This window comes from Anas platyrhynchos, chromosome 6, assembly GCF_047663525.1.
Source record: "Anas platyrhynchos isolate ZD024472 breed Pekin duck chromosome 6, IASCAAS_PekinDuck_T2T, whole genome shotgun sequence".
Lineage (NCBI taxonomy): Eukaryota > Metazoa > Chordata > Aves > Anseriformes > Anatidae > Anas > Anas platyrhynchos.
This window is the reverse complement of record NC_092592.1, coordinates 14637133-14652964: the sequence shown is the minus strand read 5'-3', so window position 1 is coordinate 14652964 and position 15832 is coordinate 14637133. Positions and strand designations below refer to the sequence as shown.

Here is a 15832-nt window from a genome sequence, read left to right as displayed (position 1 = left end):
TAATCCCAACAACAAATATCCAAACTCGTAAAGGAAAGAGTGCCATTAAATCAAGTTTTTCTTTACCAGTCACCACCAGAGAGAACAAATCCCTTCTCGTTTGGAAATCTGTTCTGTTCTGACAAATAAGTTCTTTGCTGTATTGTGTTGAAACACAGAATTTCCGATAATAGCAGCCAAAACTCCCAGTTTGAGAAGGAATCAAAATTTCACTGTCTGAAAGAGAACAGGATATCTAATATTACCATCAAATCAACTTGTCAAATGAATGCTCTAGTTATTTTTCCAAACTACTTAAATAAAAGTTTTCTTTGAAATGGAGTAATATAAACGCTAGTAAAATGTTTTTGTTTTTTTTTTTTTTTTAAAAAAAAAAGACTTTAACTTTTTTTTTTATCCTTTTAAAAGAGAGAGACTTTTTTTTTTTTTAAAAAAAATAATCTTTTAACCAGAAGTTCAGAACTTCTGAAGTGAGGTTACTTACAATAGAATTTTTGAAAAAGGGTTTGAAAAAAAAATAAATATGGAGAACGTTCTGATCATTATCCAGTTCGTGTTCTATGTTGTTCATCTATTATAAGCTATGCTTTAAACATGTGCTGTGATACTGCATACAAATAAATTCATATAATTCACCTTCTCACACCTATTGCTAGTGTGATGAAGCCTATATCAAACAATTCCAATATGTAAATATTTTCAATGTGAGCGTAAATATGCTACATTTGCAAATATTGGCTGTTGGGACTCTGGAGTTCAGGTTGATGGTTGGACTTGATGATCTTGAAGATAACTTCCAACCTAGATGATTCTATGATTTTATTCCAAGAGAAAGTGGGTATCTAAAATTTTCCTTTGCCAGTAGCCTGGGAAGTCAAGGAGGAGATGTTGCTATTTACCACTGGTGTGAGGCAGACGTTTAGCCTCTAGGGAATGCAGGTTCAGGGCTATATCTCTAGTTTTTCAGTGTGAAGCATAGTTCCTGTAATTTTTACCTTGTCCTGCATTTTCTTTTAAAAGTCACATCAAAATAATATTATTTTATTTTTGCTTGAGTTCTCAATTTCTTGTGATTTTTTTATGTAGTTCAGAAATATTTCATTCCATTTCTTCCTACTCTCCCTTGTTCTTTTGAGTGTTCTCTTCACAATGGTTCTCTATTTGGCCTGCTCACTCACTTTTTAAAAATCATTATTTATTTATTTATTTATATAGATATATTTTTTCATTTTAGTTTAGTTTAGTTTTGTGGCTGTTTTTCTCTCTGCTTGTCTGTCTGGACGTGCTTGACCACAGCAGCAGCATAGAAAATGATGGATGGTAATTTTGATATTTGGTCTAGGGCAGAAAAAATGATCAGTTGGATAGGTCTTTCCAAATTAAACAGAATAATAGAGAAATGAGCTGAGGAATGGAAATGGATTGTAGGGCCCTGGAATTCAAAGGGGTTTGTGTATCTTTTTAGAAGAAAGATATTAAAATGCAGAAATGAGAAGCATATGTAGGGTTTTTGTTTGTGTAAGTGCATATCTATAGCTGAATCTTCACTTTCTCCCGTTATTCATATGTTTGTGTCTTCAAATTCTATAATGAATACTGGTCAGATCTATTTCCATGTTTGTGTAATTTAGCAGTAAGTGTTACTTTCACTGCGGGCTTCATCAATGGATTTCAACAAACTTGATCACTGCTTTTAGTAAGACAAGCTGAAAGGGCTCGGTTTCAGATCATCAAGCAGATATCTTTTTGCTTTAATCCTTTCTTAAGGGAATTTTGCTGTCAAGAATTGATGAACTTTGATTGTTTTTGAGGGTTCTTGATTATCTCACAAATTAGTTTAATGCTGTTCAGTGCCTTTCGAGCTGACATCCTGATTTTAGTACTAGTTCTTCATTACATTGTCTGGAAACACCAACATCATGTGGCAGCTCTGTGGCAAGTGGAGTAGGAAGCAAGAAATATGTATCCAGCTACTGTACTGGTTCCTGTGAAAACTATGTCTGTCTTGTCGAATGAAAGTGAAATTATCATACAAGTAGACATACCCACTCTAGCCATACCTTTGCCTTAGAAACAGCGATGAAGATTTGGTAATTTGTGGTAAGAGTATGAGCACCCAGAAACCTCTATGGGATTTCAAACTTTACAGAAGTCCATTATAAAACCTCCCTTTTATTACTGTTTATTACTGTTGCCATGAGACTATGTTTAATTGGGATGTAGTCACATTTCAATTTGATATTATAGATGTGCTCTTAGTCTTTATTTGAGGTAGCATGATGCACTTTACTCATATTTTACCTGACTTGTCTTTTACTACCTAACATAATATAAAGTGCTTAGAAAGTAGTAAGGGAGGCTGGCAAAGAGAATGCAAAGATGACATAAGAGCTTAAACCAAACATTCCCTCTATCAGGCTTAATGTTTTAGGTACAGAACCTATTACAGATGTTTCTGATTTAGAAATTCTTGCCAGCACAAAGGAGTGTACTTTAAGCAGAAAAACAAAACAAAACAAACAAAAAAAAAACACAAACAAAACAAAACAAAACTCCTTGTTGATATGTAAATTGGAATAAAAATAAGGTTGAATAGGAAAGCTGGCTGAAATATTCATTGGATGTTTTCTGGCGAATTGTTTTTCACTTAGTTATTTGCTTAAGAAAAGGTTTACAGTTCCATTGCAAAATATTCTGATTTTCCTAAAAACTCAAAAGAATTTTAACAAATCAAAAAAGGTTAAAATTGTTGAGTGAGCATCAATTATACTGAACATCAATTATACTGAACATCCTGTGTTTTTATACGTGTATTTAAAAATACATGTGAAATAGATTAATATTTATATTGTCCCTTGCTTTCTTACACTATTAATTCTTTATATGGCTGTTTACTTATTTGTCTTTATATGTAGTAACATCTGGGAGCGCCCATCTAGACCCTTTTCTCGAGAAGTCATTATTCGTTGGTTCAAAGAAGAGCAGGTCCCTCGACGTGCTGGCTTTGAGAGGAACACCAACAGGATTGCTCAATGGTTTCATGGTAATACGCTGATCCTTACTTTCTCAAATAACAGAGCTGTGAGCATACATTCAGGATGTAAAGCTTGCCAGCTTTTATCACAGAAAGGAATGTCTATTGACATTGTGAAGCCTGGCGTCTGTTAAACATTTTTGCCTCATTCCTATTATTAGCATATGATTTCCTGTTTTCTTTTCCTGGTTAAGTTGATTAATTTATGGCTCAAATAACACGTTTTACAGGAATATTTTGATAAAAATATACTTGCTGTAATATAGCAAGCCAAGAAAAAGGAATGAGACCATTATAGGGTGGGAAGGACTCTAAAAATGACAAACTGGCAAATACCAGTTATATATACAAAGAGTTATATTTTGGGTGGATGACTGATGGATGCCTGATACTTTTTTGCTTTATCTGATTTGCAAGAATGTCTCGAACTCGTGTCTAACCCTCATTGTACTTTGTAAACCAAGGTAGCTTTTTTTTTTTTTTTTTAAATATATATTTATTTTGCAAACAAAAAGCATTGAAAGGTCTTATTTTTTCTTAGAACGGATTGGAAGTTTATATTTTAGGCAGTTTTCATAAAATGGGGAAAAGAATTCCTGCTCAAATCAATAAGCTGGCATCATATCTGCTGGAGTTCCTAGATTCTCTGGAGTTTTTGGTCTGTATAGCATTTGCTATGCAGCTGAATCTTTTGTGTCAAATTCACAGGTAAGACATTCTTGTTTTCATAGGCACTTTATATTTGTTATACTTAAATATGAAAAAAATAATAATTCTGGCCGTTAAGGTGGAATGATTGAAAGACTGACATAATTGAGGGACTGAAAGGATTTTAAAGCTAAATCCCAGTGTTAAATCACAGCTGCTTTTAATGAATCTGTTATTTTATTGTTCAAATAACTAAACTGACCTCGATTCTATTTTCATGATTCTGTGAGCATATGATCAAGACGTGTGGAATTTCTGAACTTAACCAGGCAAGAAAGGTTTCTGAACAAGTTTAGTCTTCAATGGATTTCAGATTTCATTTTATGATGTACCAGTCCTTATGTCTTAGAAGACTGCAATTTTAATGGGCCTAGTTAGTCAAAAATACTGACCTCAGTCACACCTCCCCTGCAAATGGAACATTCTTCCGTTGCTTATGAACAATGATAAAGACAGGTGGTGGTTTTGTTGTTGTTTTGTTTGTTTGCTTTTTGCTGTCTTACAAAAGATATTTGGTGTGGCTTCCTTCTGAGAGATAAGCTGATTAAAATTTCATCTGTGGACATTATTCAGAAGGATTTTCTACCACCTTCTCTATGATCTTTCTGTGTGATCCAATGGTAAATATTTTCCCTGCTTGTGGGAACTCACATCCATATAAACCAAAATGAATAGTTATGAATATATTCATGCCTTTAATTAAGAAGGCATCTGGTCTTAAGCTAATGCCTGTGAAGTCTTTTTACCAACTTAAGTGACTTTTGGGGTAATCTCTGAATCACTACAACAATGGAGGAATTCATAATCATTCTTTAGTCCCTTTAGTTCATATCTTAGATACAGTGACTATCCACTGACATTTATAAAAGTGAGCAAAGTATCTCATTTGTCCTCCTCCCACTCAAGAAGGCTGACAAAGATAATTAAGATAGATCTCCAGTACAAAGCTCAGTAGTTTTCTTTGCAGAGATCTTCACAAGTAATGCTTTGGTATCTGTTTATTGGGTTAGCTGTTTTAGCTGTGCCTTCTGCAGCTCTGGTGGGAATACAGAATACTTTTTTAAAAAATTTGTAATGAAAATTTGATGTTCTTTTTAAATCTAATTATAAATTTGATTTACAACTCAAAACCATTTTTAATCTCTTCAAAAATCATAAAATTAGATGATGATTCTATGTTTACTTCAGTTGGATTGGCAAGCAACAAATTTTCTTTAAGTGGCTTGCAGTCACTCAGTGACCACAGTACCATTTATATCTCCAGCTCCTAGAATAAAAAAGAATCAGAGCAAGCAGTTCAGGTGTCATTGAGATACGATGTAACTGGTGCCTATATCTTTGGTACAAAACCCAGCTCTTTCTTTTGTATTATTTAATAGATGCCTACATTTTGGGGTGAAAAGAAGCATGCCTTCAAGTGCTTCACTATGAAAACAAGAAAATTGGTCTAAATTTTGATCATTGTAATAATAAGGAAATTAATAATCATGTTCTGCTATCTTACCTACTAATTGACAAATATGGGCAGATGAATTCTAACTTACAAGTGGATCCTCATGTTTTATTAAGATAATGAAACTTTAAAAATACAAATTCAGAGCATGCTTTGCTATTGCTGGTACACTTTAAAAACAGGGAAATGATATGGGGTTTAGGATGGGAGGTCTGACTTTTAAAAGGGCTATTAAGGGAGACAGCCTCATTGTTTCAAACAGGTTTAGCTTTGAACTAGAATTTTCTTTTTAAACCTCTGTGCAGCTCCTGCCAAGTAAAGTCAAAATTACTACCCTTCCCCATATGTTTTGCCATACTCTTATCACATTAGCAAACAACTGGAGTTTTCAGTTTAATGTAGCCATTAGACACTTTGATTTCTATTCCTTTTGGCAAAAAAAAACTACAGATGTCTTTCTCCCATAAGTCTTCAACCATTCTGTGATATAAAAAAGAGATGTTGGTATCTGAAACAGGTAATAATATTTCCAGTTATATTAATAATATTACAACGTACTGATCTCTGAACTCTGATGACCAGTCACAGGACCTGAGGGAATGGCATGGGGCTGGGACAGGGCAAGGTCAGGCTGGGTGTTAAGAAAAGGTTCTGCACCAAGAGGGCGTGGGACAGGCTCCCCAGGGCAGGGGTCATGGCACTGAGCCTGTCAGAGTTCAAGAAGTGTTTAGACAATGCTTTCAGGTATATGGTTTGTTTTTTATGGTGGTCCTGGGTGGAGCTCAGTGATCCTTGTGGGTCCTTTCCAACTTGGGATAGCCTCTGATTCTGTGATTTGTTTGCTCTGTCTTTCCCTTGTCCTTTAACTTTGCTCTTCTGCTTGAAATTTGTTTAAACATGTTATTTTTTCCCATTCCCACTGTTATGTCAGCTGTTATTTTTGAAAATTCAGGTATGTTAGACATGTTGCTGTAATGTATTCTATTCTGCATTTGGTTATTTTCCATTCAGAACATAGGAGACTGTTCCTTTTTGCCTGGGGAAGGGCTGATCTCTAAATATTTCCCCAGCTTCATTTGAAGCTAATTTTCTATGATTGCTGTTGTTATTTATTCACAACATGAGTGGGATCTCTCAGATGTATGGTAAATATAATGCAAGATGACAAAATGAGGAATTTATATGTTGCCTGTGAGGTGGCTTTGTGCACGTGTGCTGAGCATCTACTGTAGGACTATCTGACCTCTGCTTGCCTTGAGGTTGAAAGGAAAGTTCAGAGGCTGATATCGCAGATCTAGAAACATGATGTAGCTGCCCTAAAGGTCGTACCTTTAAAATGTAATTGCAGTTCATATTGTGGTGAACTATTTTCTCAAAAGAAGTCAGGTTGGCAGTGGAGTTACTAGCTAAGGGAGAGGCAAACTGTGAAGAAGCTGATCAGAGCAAGTTGAAGGAAAGACTGAAAAATTCTGTGAGAAGCAGAAGCTGAGTGAGCCCTGAGGTCAGGGGAGCCAGGGAAGGCCGTTTTCAGCATAACAGTATCGTTGCAAATCTTTATGAATCAAGGTTTAGTTTTTCATAGCTAAAAGAAGAAATTTGTTATCAAGAGGAAACTCTGTCAGGCTTAAATAGTGACAATGTTCTGCAAATCAGATGCTCTCAATAAAGGCTTTAAAACAGTATTTCCAAAAATCTATTAATTTTGAGCCTTTAAGCAGCAGCAGCAACAGAGTGCCTATTGGTGTAGCTGAACAGATCCCTATCAATCACCTTCTTGTAGTGTTTTTCAAAGACAGAAGAGTATTTGGAGCTAAGCGTTTAGGTCCTATGGCAGGTTCCTGTATTTGATTATTGATGTCTCAACTCAAGTCCGCTCATAATGTATGACAAAACTCAATTACTTAATCAGATCCAATTGAGTACTCAGCTTCTTCCTTAAGAAATAAGAAATGTTTTGCTGTTTTCTGAGAAATAAGATGAGTCTTCATATACTCCATTCACACCACTTAGCTCATAATGATAGTTTTAGTCTGTCAGTTCTTTTGAAGGCTTTGGAATTGTTTTTCTAGTGCCATTACAGTTCCAAAGTGTCTACATAGGCTGTTTATTAGCAAACAGAATAAATGTTTTAGACTCATGGCTCCCCTTGGAAGGGAGCAAAGTATTAAAGTGATGTAATGTGAGCTGTAGCATGCAGCAAGGAGAAAGGAAGCACAAAAGAACAGCAGGGAAATTGTAGAATGAGGCAAATGAATAATTAATGTAAATAGGCTAATTGCTAATGTGAAATGAGTTTTCTTTTTCTTTTTCAATACATTGTCCTTCTTGACTACTTGTTAACTGGAAGCCATATTCTAAAGATGTAGATGAGACAGAAGAAGGCAATTTCTCCAAACAGAGAAAGATGCTAAAAATGAGAGGTTATAAAGCATAAGTGACCACAAGAGTGCAGATACATTTGAAGTGTTAATGGTTTCATTGATGCAAACTGGTCAGGTGCAGTGCCTACTTGGTGCACTGGTAGTCAAAGATTAATATATACATGTGTGTGTGTGTGTGTATATATATATATGTATAAGAGAAAAAAAAAAAAAGAATGCGTGTCCTTTAAAGTTCAGTCTTGTGCCAGAGAATTCTTCGCATTTGTGAAAAATATCCTGCAGCTTTTTCATAGAGCTTGCTTCAGGGTGAAAATACTGATCTCTTAAGGAAAACATATTTTGCTATTAAAAATCAAATTGGTTTACAATTCAGAGACTTGTTGTTACCTTTACTTAAAATACTTTTAAAGATTTTCTTCTCCACGTGCTTCTATTAGAACATGATATAGTGAGCGATTATGATTTCATTTAGTAGGCCACAGTGGTAACTTAGTGTATTTACGTGTAGTTTTCATTACTGTTCTGTCTCGTGTCCCCTTATAGGACTGGACTGTGAGTGGGTACATTTTCTCTATTACTATAGCTCCTTCAATCAGGCTTTCTTTATCTCATTACATAAAACAAAAAGGAGAGTTTTTTTGAGCTGAAATTTCTGCCGTTTGTGTTTGGAAATGAAGAATCACTTATTAAAAATTTAGAAAAAAAGAAGTTATTGGGGAGAAAAAAAAAACACAAACATATATAAAGGCTAAAACTCATGCATTTTTAAGAACGTAAGGAAGGTTAGATTCAAGTAAAAAGCCCTTCTGTCTACAAAGGTTTATGCTACGACTGGAAGAAATTATAGTGACCATTTATGGTGACAAAAGTGAATGCAGAAGGACTTGTTTATCTGTCCAACACCCTGAATCTGAGCTGTGCTTCCCTTTGGCATACATTGTAGTCTGTTTCTTAGACACTGGATCATGTTTTCTCTTTTCAGTGTCAGTCCTGTCTGTTTTAATTGGTTAGTTATTTTATCCCCACACAAAGTGCACGTAGATGTCAGTTGTTACCAGCCCAACATGCTCAGCTCATACTGCATATCTTTAAATGTTGGATCTGGCACATCACCTCTTCGAGCACAGCACAGGTGTCCTGTCCTCGTTAGTCTTGGAAGAATTGCTGGTATCCTGCTTATTATTAGTCTAACTGTTTATCAGCTGTGCCTGCAAGCCCTTGTTACTTTGCCTGCAGAGTTAAAATTAAATACTTTCAATTTTATAGGCCTCCGCTTACCTTCTTCAGCTTATGCCAGACCAAGCTGTATATATTATTTTATATTCAGTATTTTCTGTTTAAAGTACAGCAAACAGTTACAGACTAAAGGTCAGAAATTTTTACTGGTTTCCCAGCAGATGGCCTTCTTACTGGTCCTTCTGTCTTACTACACAGAGTACTGAAACCACAGTCCTATTGATCCAGCCTTAAGGCAAAGGATTACAAGTTATTAGATCAACAGCTCTTTTGAAGCAATGCTATTTTCCTGCTAAGCAAACTCAGCTCTCTCAAACAGTTTATCAGCAGGTATGGTGTGTAGGCATGTCAGGGGGGAAAGCATGCACCTGCACAAAATTATGTTGCTGGTTAGTCTTAACTCTAGATCATCCAGTTAGGAGCAGACTGTGACACTTAAAGTGCTCTCGCCACAGGAAATAAACAGTAGGAGATGATAAGAAAATGAAGCAAAGAGATTTCTGTGAGTCTGTTGGCAACTAACCTGTATGTGCACTTTCTCAATGTGACGCTGGCATGGAGGCAGAACCAGGTGAAGAGCAGGGAATATAAATTTGCTCTTCCCCTGCGAAAGTTAAGGGAAAGACAGCTCCCTCTCTTCCTTCTTCAGTTTCAGAAAGGTCAATTCTTCTTTCTTCTCCATGTCTTTCAGTGAAAGGGACTGACAAATCACAAATGTGTGAATCTTTAGGAGGTAAAATCAGCTATACAGATTAGCACAGTGACTTCAAACACAGTGGCTTCAAATGCCTAACTGAGATCATCTTGCTGTGAGTGTGAGCCTAGCTGCTTGCTCATTTACCTTAATTCAGGATGTAGGAAATGAGGCTATTTAGTGGCCATTTTTCAGTGGCTTGACTGAGAACTGGGGCAAACCCCAGAGGATGTCCAGAACTGGATCACTGCAAGAGCAGCACATGGTTATTATATTGACACTCATTGGGTGTGAAGTTTTTACTATCCAAATGTTATTCTCGTTTGACTTTCAATAATGCTTCAGTGTCTGGTTCACTTTGAGTGATTAAAGGTAACTTTTTCCCCTGAGGAACAGTACACTAAATCGATAGTCAAGAATGTTGCAAGCAGCTAGAATGCACTGTAATTAACAATGTTAGCTTAAAGTTCTCAAATCTACTCAAGCGTGTGAGAAGAAAAAATAGTTATCAATATTATTGCTGACTTAATTTTCTTTGAGCTGGAAAAAGAAGTATAGTTTCTTCAGTACTTACCAGAAATACCACAATTAAACTGCTTTGCAGAAGTCTAGCTGGAACTGTTATTTTAATTTGAATATGGGAAAATAAGTATAGCATGATTTAAATTTGTATCCCTTTTAGCAAATAAAGTTTTAATGATTTTTTAGTTAAAAAAAAAAAAATGTAGAAAGATTTCTCCTAAGCATAGTGATGTGATCTGGAAGATTCTCACAAATGTACATAGGTTTCAGATTTGACTGTTAATAAAATGAACATGCATCCTTAAAGCTTACGTAAAGTGAATAGGCAAAAGGATTTTCCTGCATTTATGAAAAAGCTTTGAAAACAAAGAACAACATATATTTTCTGCTTAGTTATCTGTTATGAGACAAGTTGTAAACTTTGAATTCTAGGGATCCGTGTTAACTGTGACTTTTATTTTTCTCCTTACATTGAGTGAGCTTTTCTGTCATTGTGGTTTACAATAATCAATGAGGTTTACATAAAAATGTATCTTGACAGCTTCTTCAACATCTATGAGATTATGTTCAACGAACATAAACAAACAAACAAACATGTTTTGTTTGTGAAATATGTGTTTTTGAAGACGATCATGGGCGTATTTGTTTGCTAATAACTATCAGGTAATGGGCACACACCCATGTGTATATATGTAAAATTTTTCTACTCTTTGAATCCATTAATTTCATTATAAAAAGGTGATAGGTCAAATGGGTATTTTTGAGTGGGTATTTTTTTTCATATTTGAAAACAAATTCAGAACGCGTTCAATTGCTTTTCTTCTATGTCTAATTCACAATGAAGAGCATTATCATAAACAGCTCCTGAAAAGTTTTATTCACCTTATACTGTACAATAGTTTTGGTGATTGCAGAGCCAGTTGAGCTATATAATTTCCATTAGCAGCTGATATGTCAGTGTACTCATGATAGTGTGTCTGATTGTTACAAATCTATACCACAATTTACAGCCAACCATCTAGGTTCTTCCTGAATTTAAGTTTCATGATGGGAACATAGAGCAACGGTTGCCTTTGTCATAAGGAACAAGGAAATGTACCATGGGAAAGGAGAAGCTGGAGCTTAGTGCACCCTGTTGACAATGCCATTTTGGTCCCTGAGCGAGCCCTGGGCTGTCTTCCCAGGGCTGGTGTAGGCCAGACACAAAAACAAAAAGTTGCTTATAGAGCTGGAGGTCAAACTATAAGTTCAATGAGTCTTGTTGGATGCTATGAAGAATCAAAATCTAACTTTCATATACTCAGATAAAAAGCAAATTAGAATTAAAATGGCGTAGGTACATCAGTGCAAATCAGTACAAGTATTAAAAGGCCAGTGGAAAATAGTAGCAACTCTAGCAAATTAGCAGCTTGTCAGAGGCTGTAATGTGATATTTTATTTACTACTATGTTACTCAATTAACTTCTAGATGTTTCAATGTCTATTCATTGGGCAAATGCTCTTACAGTGAGACCACTGAATTAATGTAATTGTATTCATAATGCATTCCCAGTGTGCTGAATGACAGATCAATACTAGCATAAAATAAAGCCAGTAAAATTAGCAATGTACCAGAAAGACTTCCTAAGAAAGCTCTAAACATGATCAACCCAGATATAACCTCTACAAGTGTTAATCAGTAGAATTACAAAGCCTTTCCCATACAACTGTGCATTTTGTATTACACAGGATGTTCCCATAGTATGGAGGTGTACAGATATATTTATTTTTTGTTTTACTTACAAACACATTTTGAATGTCTAATAGTTCTTACTCATGTCAAAGTTGTACCATTCTGCATCATAGTGATTGTGAGGATTAATGTTTGTTTTAGGTAGGACTACAAATTAATTGCCATTATGGAAAGTACTTTACGTAGGTGTCTAGTAAATATTATTGCTGGAGCAATCTGTTTGGACCCATAGAACCATCAGTGACATCTACTAATCTAAAACCAATCCAGTCTTCTTCCTGTTTACCACTAGCAAGATCAGTTTTCCTCGTATGTTTTAAAAATGTGCTTTTGTTTACTACATCTTATTTTCTTTTTTTTTTTTTTGTTTTTCATTTTTATTCAAAATATGTTTAGGATCTATTTTCTGTTTGCTTGAAGCTGTAATCTATATTTTGTTTACTTTGTTGCACTGGAATAAAATATGTCAGTCCTCTAAAAAAGACAGAATTCAGTTTCTAAATTCAAATTTGAAGTGTTGGGCTTTATCTTAATTCACCACCAAAACTGGGAGCAACCTATGCACATATTGTAGTTGTTCTCAAACATACTTTGGTTTCATAATAAAGGAAAGATACTGCTTTTATACGAGACTCACATTGATGAGAATTGTAGCAGTATGGAGAGGGAAAGAATGCAAGAATGAAATTGTTTTTTTTTTTTTTTTTTTTTTTTGAGGGTGAGCTTCAGAACCAGTACTTCTGGGGCCTTGAGTTTTAACTATTAAAATTGCACTTTTTATGATTTAGCTCATGACTGAATAGACTGTTTTTCCCTTCTGGGTTACTCCTATAGTTCTTGGAGACATATTGATAAAAGCAGGAGTACCCCATAAAATGTGGTAATGTAGCTAGGGCTGCTTTGGTTTTCCATTGTCTTTTTATAGTCAATCTCTGCACCATACAGCCTCCAGTGCAATTAACTCGTGATTAAAGTATCTTGTTCATTTAGCTTGTCTCACTTGGCTTGATGAAATTTGCCAGTAGCTTCTTATTATTTAAGTAATTTGTTTCTCTTTTTCATTTAGTAAATCTAGTGGCTACATTTCATGGGTATTTACACCTCTAGTAGTAGTGGCACAGGAAATCTGCACAAGGACTTAATGTTGGTGCCTTTTCCTTCGGATATGAAATCATAGCATATTACAATTCTTAGTAATTCATTACTGTTATTATTAGAAAGCTTTTTGGCAGATTGCTTGAGGTCAAACTGGTTGTCTCAGTCCAGTCTGTGGACAAGTATCTGTATTTTTCTTTCTTCTGCATTTTCTGTAATCAATTGCATCATGGAAAAAATGGATATAATGGATCATAAAACCACCCCAGAATAATGAATGCATAACATGCAAGGCAAAAGTAAATCAGGCCCTACCCACTCTGCCAGAGTTTATGTTGATTTATTATATCGTTTAGTCCTGTAGCACCTTACTCCTTAAGAAATATCAACACAAATGTGTAGTATTAGAAGCAGAACATGGTGCTAAAATTGGGAAATATATTGTATATATTTTTGCATTTATTTTTTTTAACTAGGGATTATCAAATTACATGTGATGTAAAATATTCCACACTAATAATACTAATGCTTATTTTGGAGCTAGTGAAATATGTGTACTGTTTTAAAGGACTGCATAGTTTATCCTTCTAGACAGAAGTTCTGCCCTTGACTTGTGTTTCTTGTTGAAATTAAACACCTGTAGATTTGCAAGTTACAAGTATTTCTTCTGGCACTGGTTTTCAAAGAAAAGCTTGCTGGTTAAATGTACATTTATAGTTGAATGAAGGGAGAATAGGCAAGCTGATAAAATCCTGCTTGTGCCAAAACTGAGAGAAGTCATCTGAAGAAAACTGAAACAATAAAATAAAATGACGGAAGTTCTACTGTGCTTCTTAATTACTCTGGAGATATTTTCTGACATCTTCATGCAAAGCATAATGAGGGAAAGATGTTGTCTTTACTGAGATAATAACATACTGCTAACAATAGGGCACAGATGTTTTAGGTTAACAATTGTTTTCACACTTAAAAAAATATCTGTGAAATGAAGCCCAACTTTGGTGGTTTGCCTTACACATTGCTCTTAACGTATCAATGCTCCACTCTTTTGTGGAGCATTCAATCCCCTAAATTAGGTATAGAGAATGATATAGTTATGATATAGGATGTCCTGGATTTACAGTCAGTGTAGGGTTTTGTTTGTTTGTTTTACTATTTCTCTTAAACCATTTTTTTCTCTTTCTTTCTGAGGGGAGACCTCATCACAGTCTACAACTTCCTCGTAAGGGGGTGTCGAGAGGCAGGAGACCTTTTCTCCATTAACACCAGTGACAGGACCTGCGGGAACGGGGTTAAGCTGAGGCAGGGGAAATTTAGGCTTGACATAAGGAGGGGGTTCTTCACAGAGAGGGTGGTTGCACACTGGAACAGGCTCCCCAGGGAAGTGGTCACTGCACCGAGCCTGTCTGAATTTAAGAAGAGATTGGACTGTGCACTTAGTCACATGGTCTGAACTTTTGGGTAGACCTGTGCGGTGTCAAGAGTTGGACTTGATGATCCTTAAGGGTCCCTTCCAACTCAGGATATTCTATGATTCTATGATTCTCCAGTGCCACAATGGTACTTGATGTCTTTTTCTACTTAGCAAGAACAACTCAACAACTCATGCGTAGGTAACACTAGCACTGTTTCTGTCCCAGCTGAATGTGCTGGAGAGGCCATCACGTGCCTTTCCAAACTCCTCTTGTTTTCATAATGTATTTCAAATTTATATTATCTGTATGAGCACACTCACTTCCCTATTAAACATCTGTTGTTCTGATATTCAGCAAGGTACTATATCATCAGTTCAAAGTATTCAGAAAACCTTTTATCGTCTTTCCTTCAGTCCTTCAGGCTTCCAGGTACCTGATTCTCTTTATGAAGATACAACTGTTCACCATTTTTTCCATTCAAAGAGCATAAAACAAAATGTTAAACATTGACAGACACTGTTAGTATTGACTAGGTACATCATATGTCACCTAACAAATGAGCAAAAGTTGTATTTAACTAAAACTTGAAAACCTAAATACTCTGATAGTGCGTTATCCATAAAACAGGGACACGCCTGCTTGACTCTGTGTGTATATGAATATAAAGTATTTCAAAGACATTAGTGAATATAGTTGTGGTATGGGTATATGTTTCAAAAGACAGCAAATTAAATGTAATTATTATTATTTATATTTATATATGATTTGTTTCTTCCATGGTACTGTGTCTTACAGAAATGTCCTGAGTGACTATACTGTGATATGATGCAGTCATCCAGTAACATTAGTATTGTGTCTTTCTTAATCTTCTTGATTCTTCTTCTTGTGCTACAGAAAGGAATAGTAGTATCACTCATTTTGTGTCACTTTAGCAGGTGATTGAACCAAACTGCAAAGTGCTTTTAGAAGTGACATGTTGCATATATATTTCAGCAAGAGCTGAAATGTATGGTAGTTACCAAGTGCAACTGGACAACTTTTGATGTAGTATTTTTTTGCCTGTGGATATGATAGTTTAGAAATGTTATAAACATTACTATTATGATGGCTTTGAGCACAATAATTCCAGTGTTGTACTCAAAAAGAAAGGTGGTTCTTGGGAGTACAAAACTTAGGGGTATAAAGGAATATATTGAGAGTCATTCTCAGAAGCAATTTATCCAGTTAAGACCCTTTCTGTGAATTCTGTGAATTCATTGTGATATAAGCCCTAAAGTAAATTTCTGTCTGGGCATTGTGCACTCAGGCTAGTTAGGAACTTTAGTGCTTGTTGTGAACAACTAAGTCCTATGCCCTCTTCTGCTATTGTCTTGTTATTTCATCTCCTACTTACTAATTTCCACACTAAGGCCCATTGTAGTCGATGATGTATCTACATAGTTATGTGATAGGAATTTATTCGTGTCAGTATTGAGCAAATCTCTTTTCTGGGTTAGATGATTTTGTGATGAATCTCTTTTTCTGGAAATACTATAAAGTATTTGAATGAATACTGTCAGTTT

The 15832-nt window shown here is 35.4% G+C and overlaps 1 protein-coding gene across 3 annotated transcripts in view; it reads left to right on the top strand.

Moving 5' to 3' along the window:
• Positions 1-15832, top strand: part of SH2D4B (SH2 domain containing 4B) — a 98739-nt gene that overhangs the window by 65577 nt on the left and 17330 nt on the right. For all 3 annotated transcript variants that reach the window (XM_021269759.4, XM_021269761.4, XM_021269760.4), the window contains exon 6: positions 2916-3043. In XM_021269759.4, coding sequence (XP_021125434.1) covers positions 2916-3043 — 128 coding nt within the window. The remainder of the gene's footprint in view (positions 1-2915; positions 3044-15832) is intronic.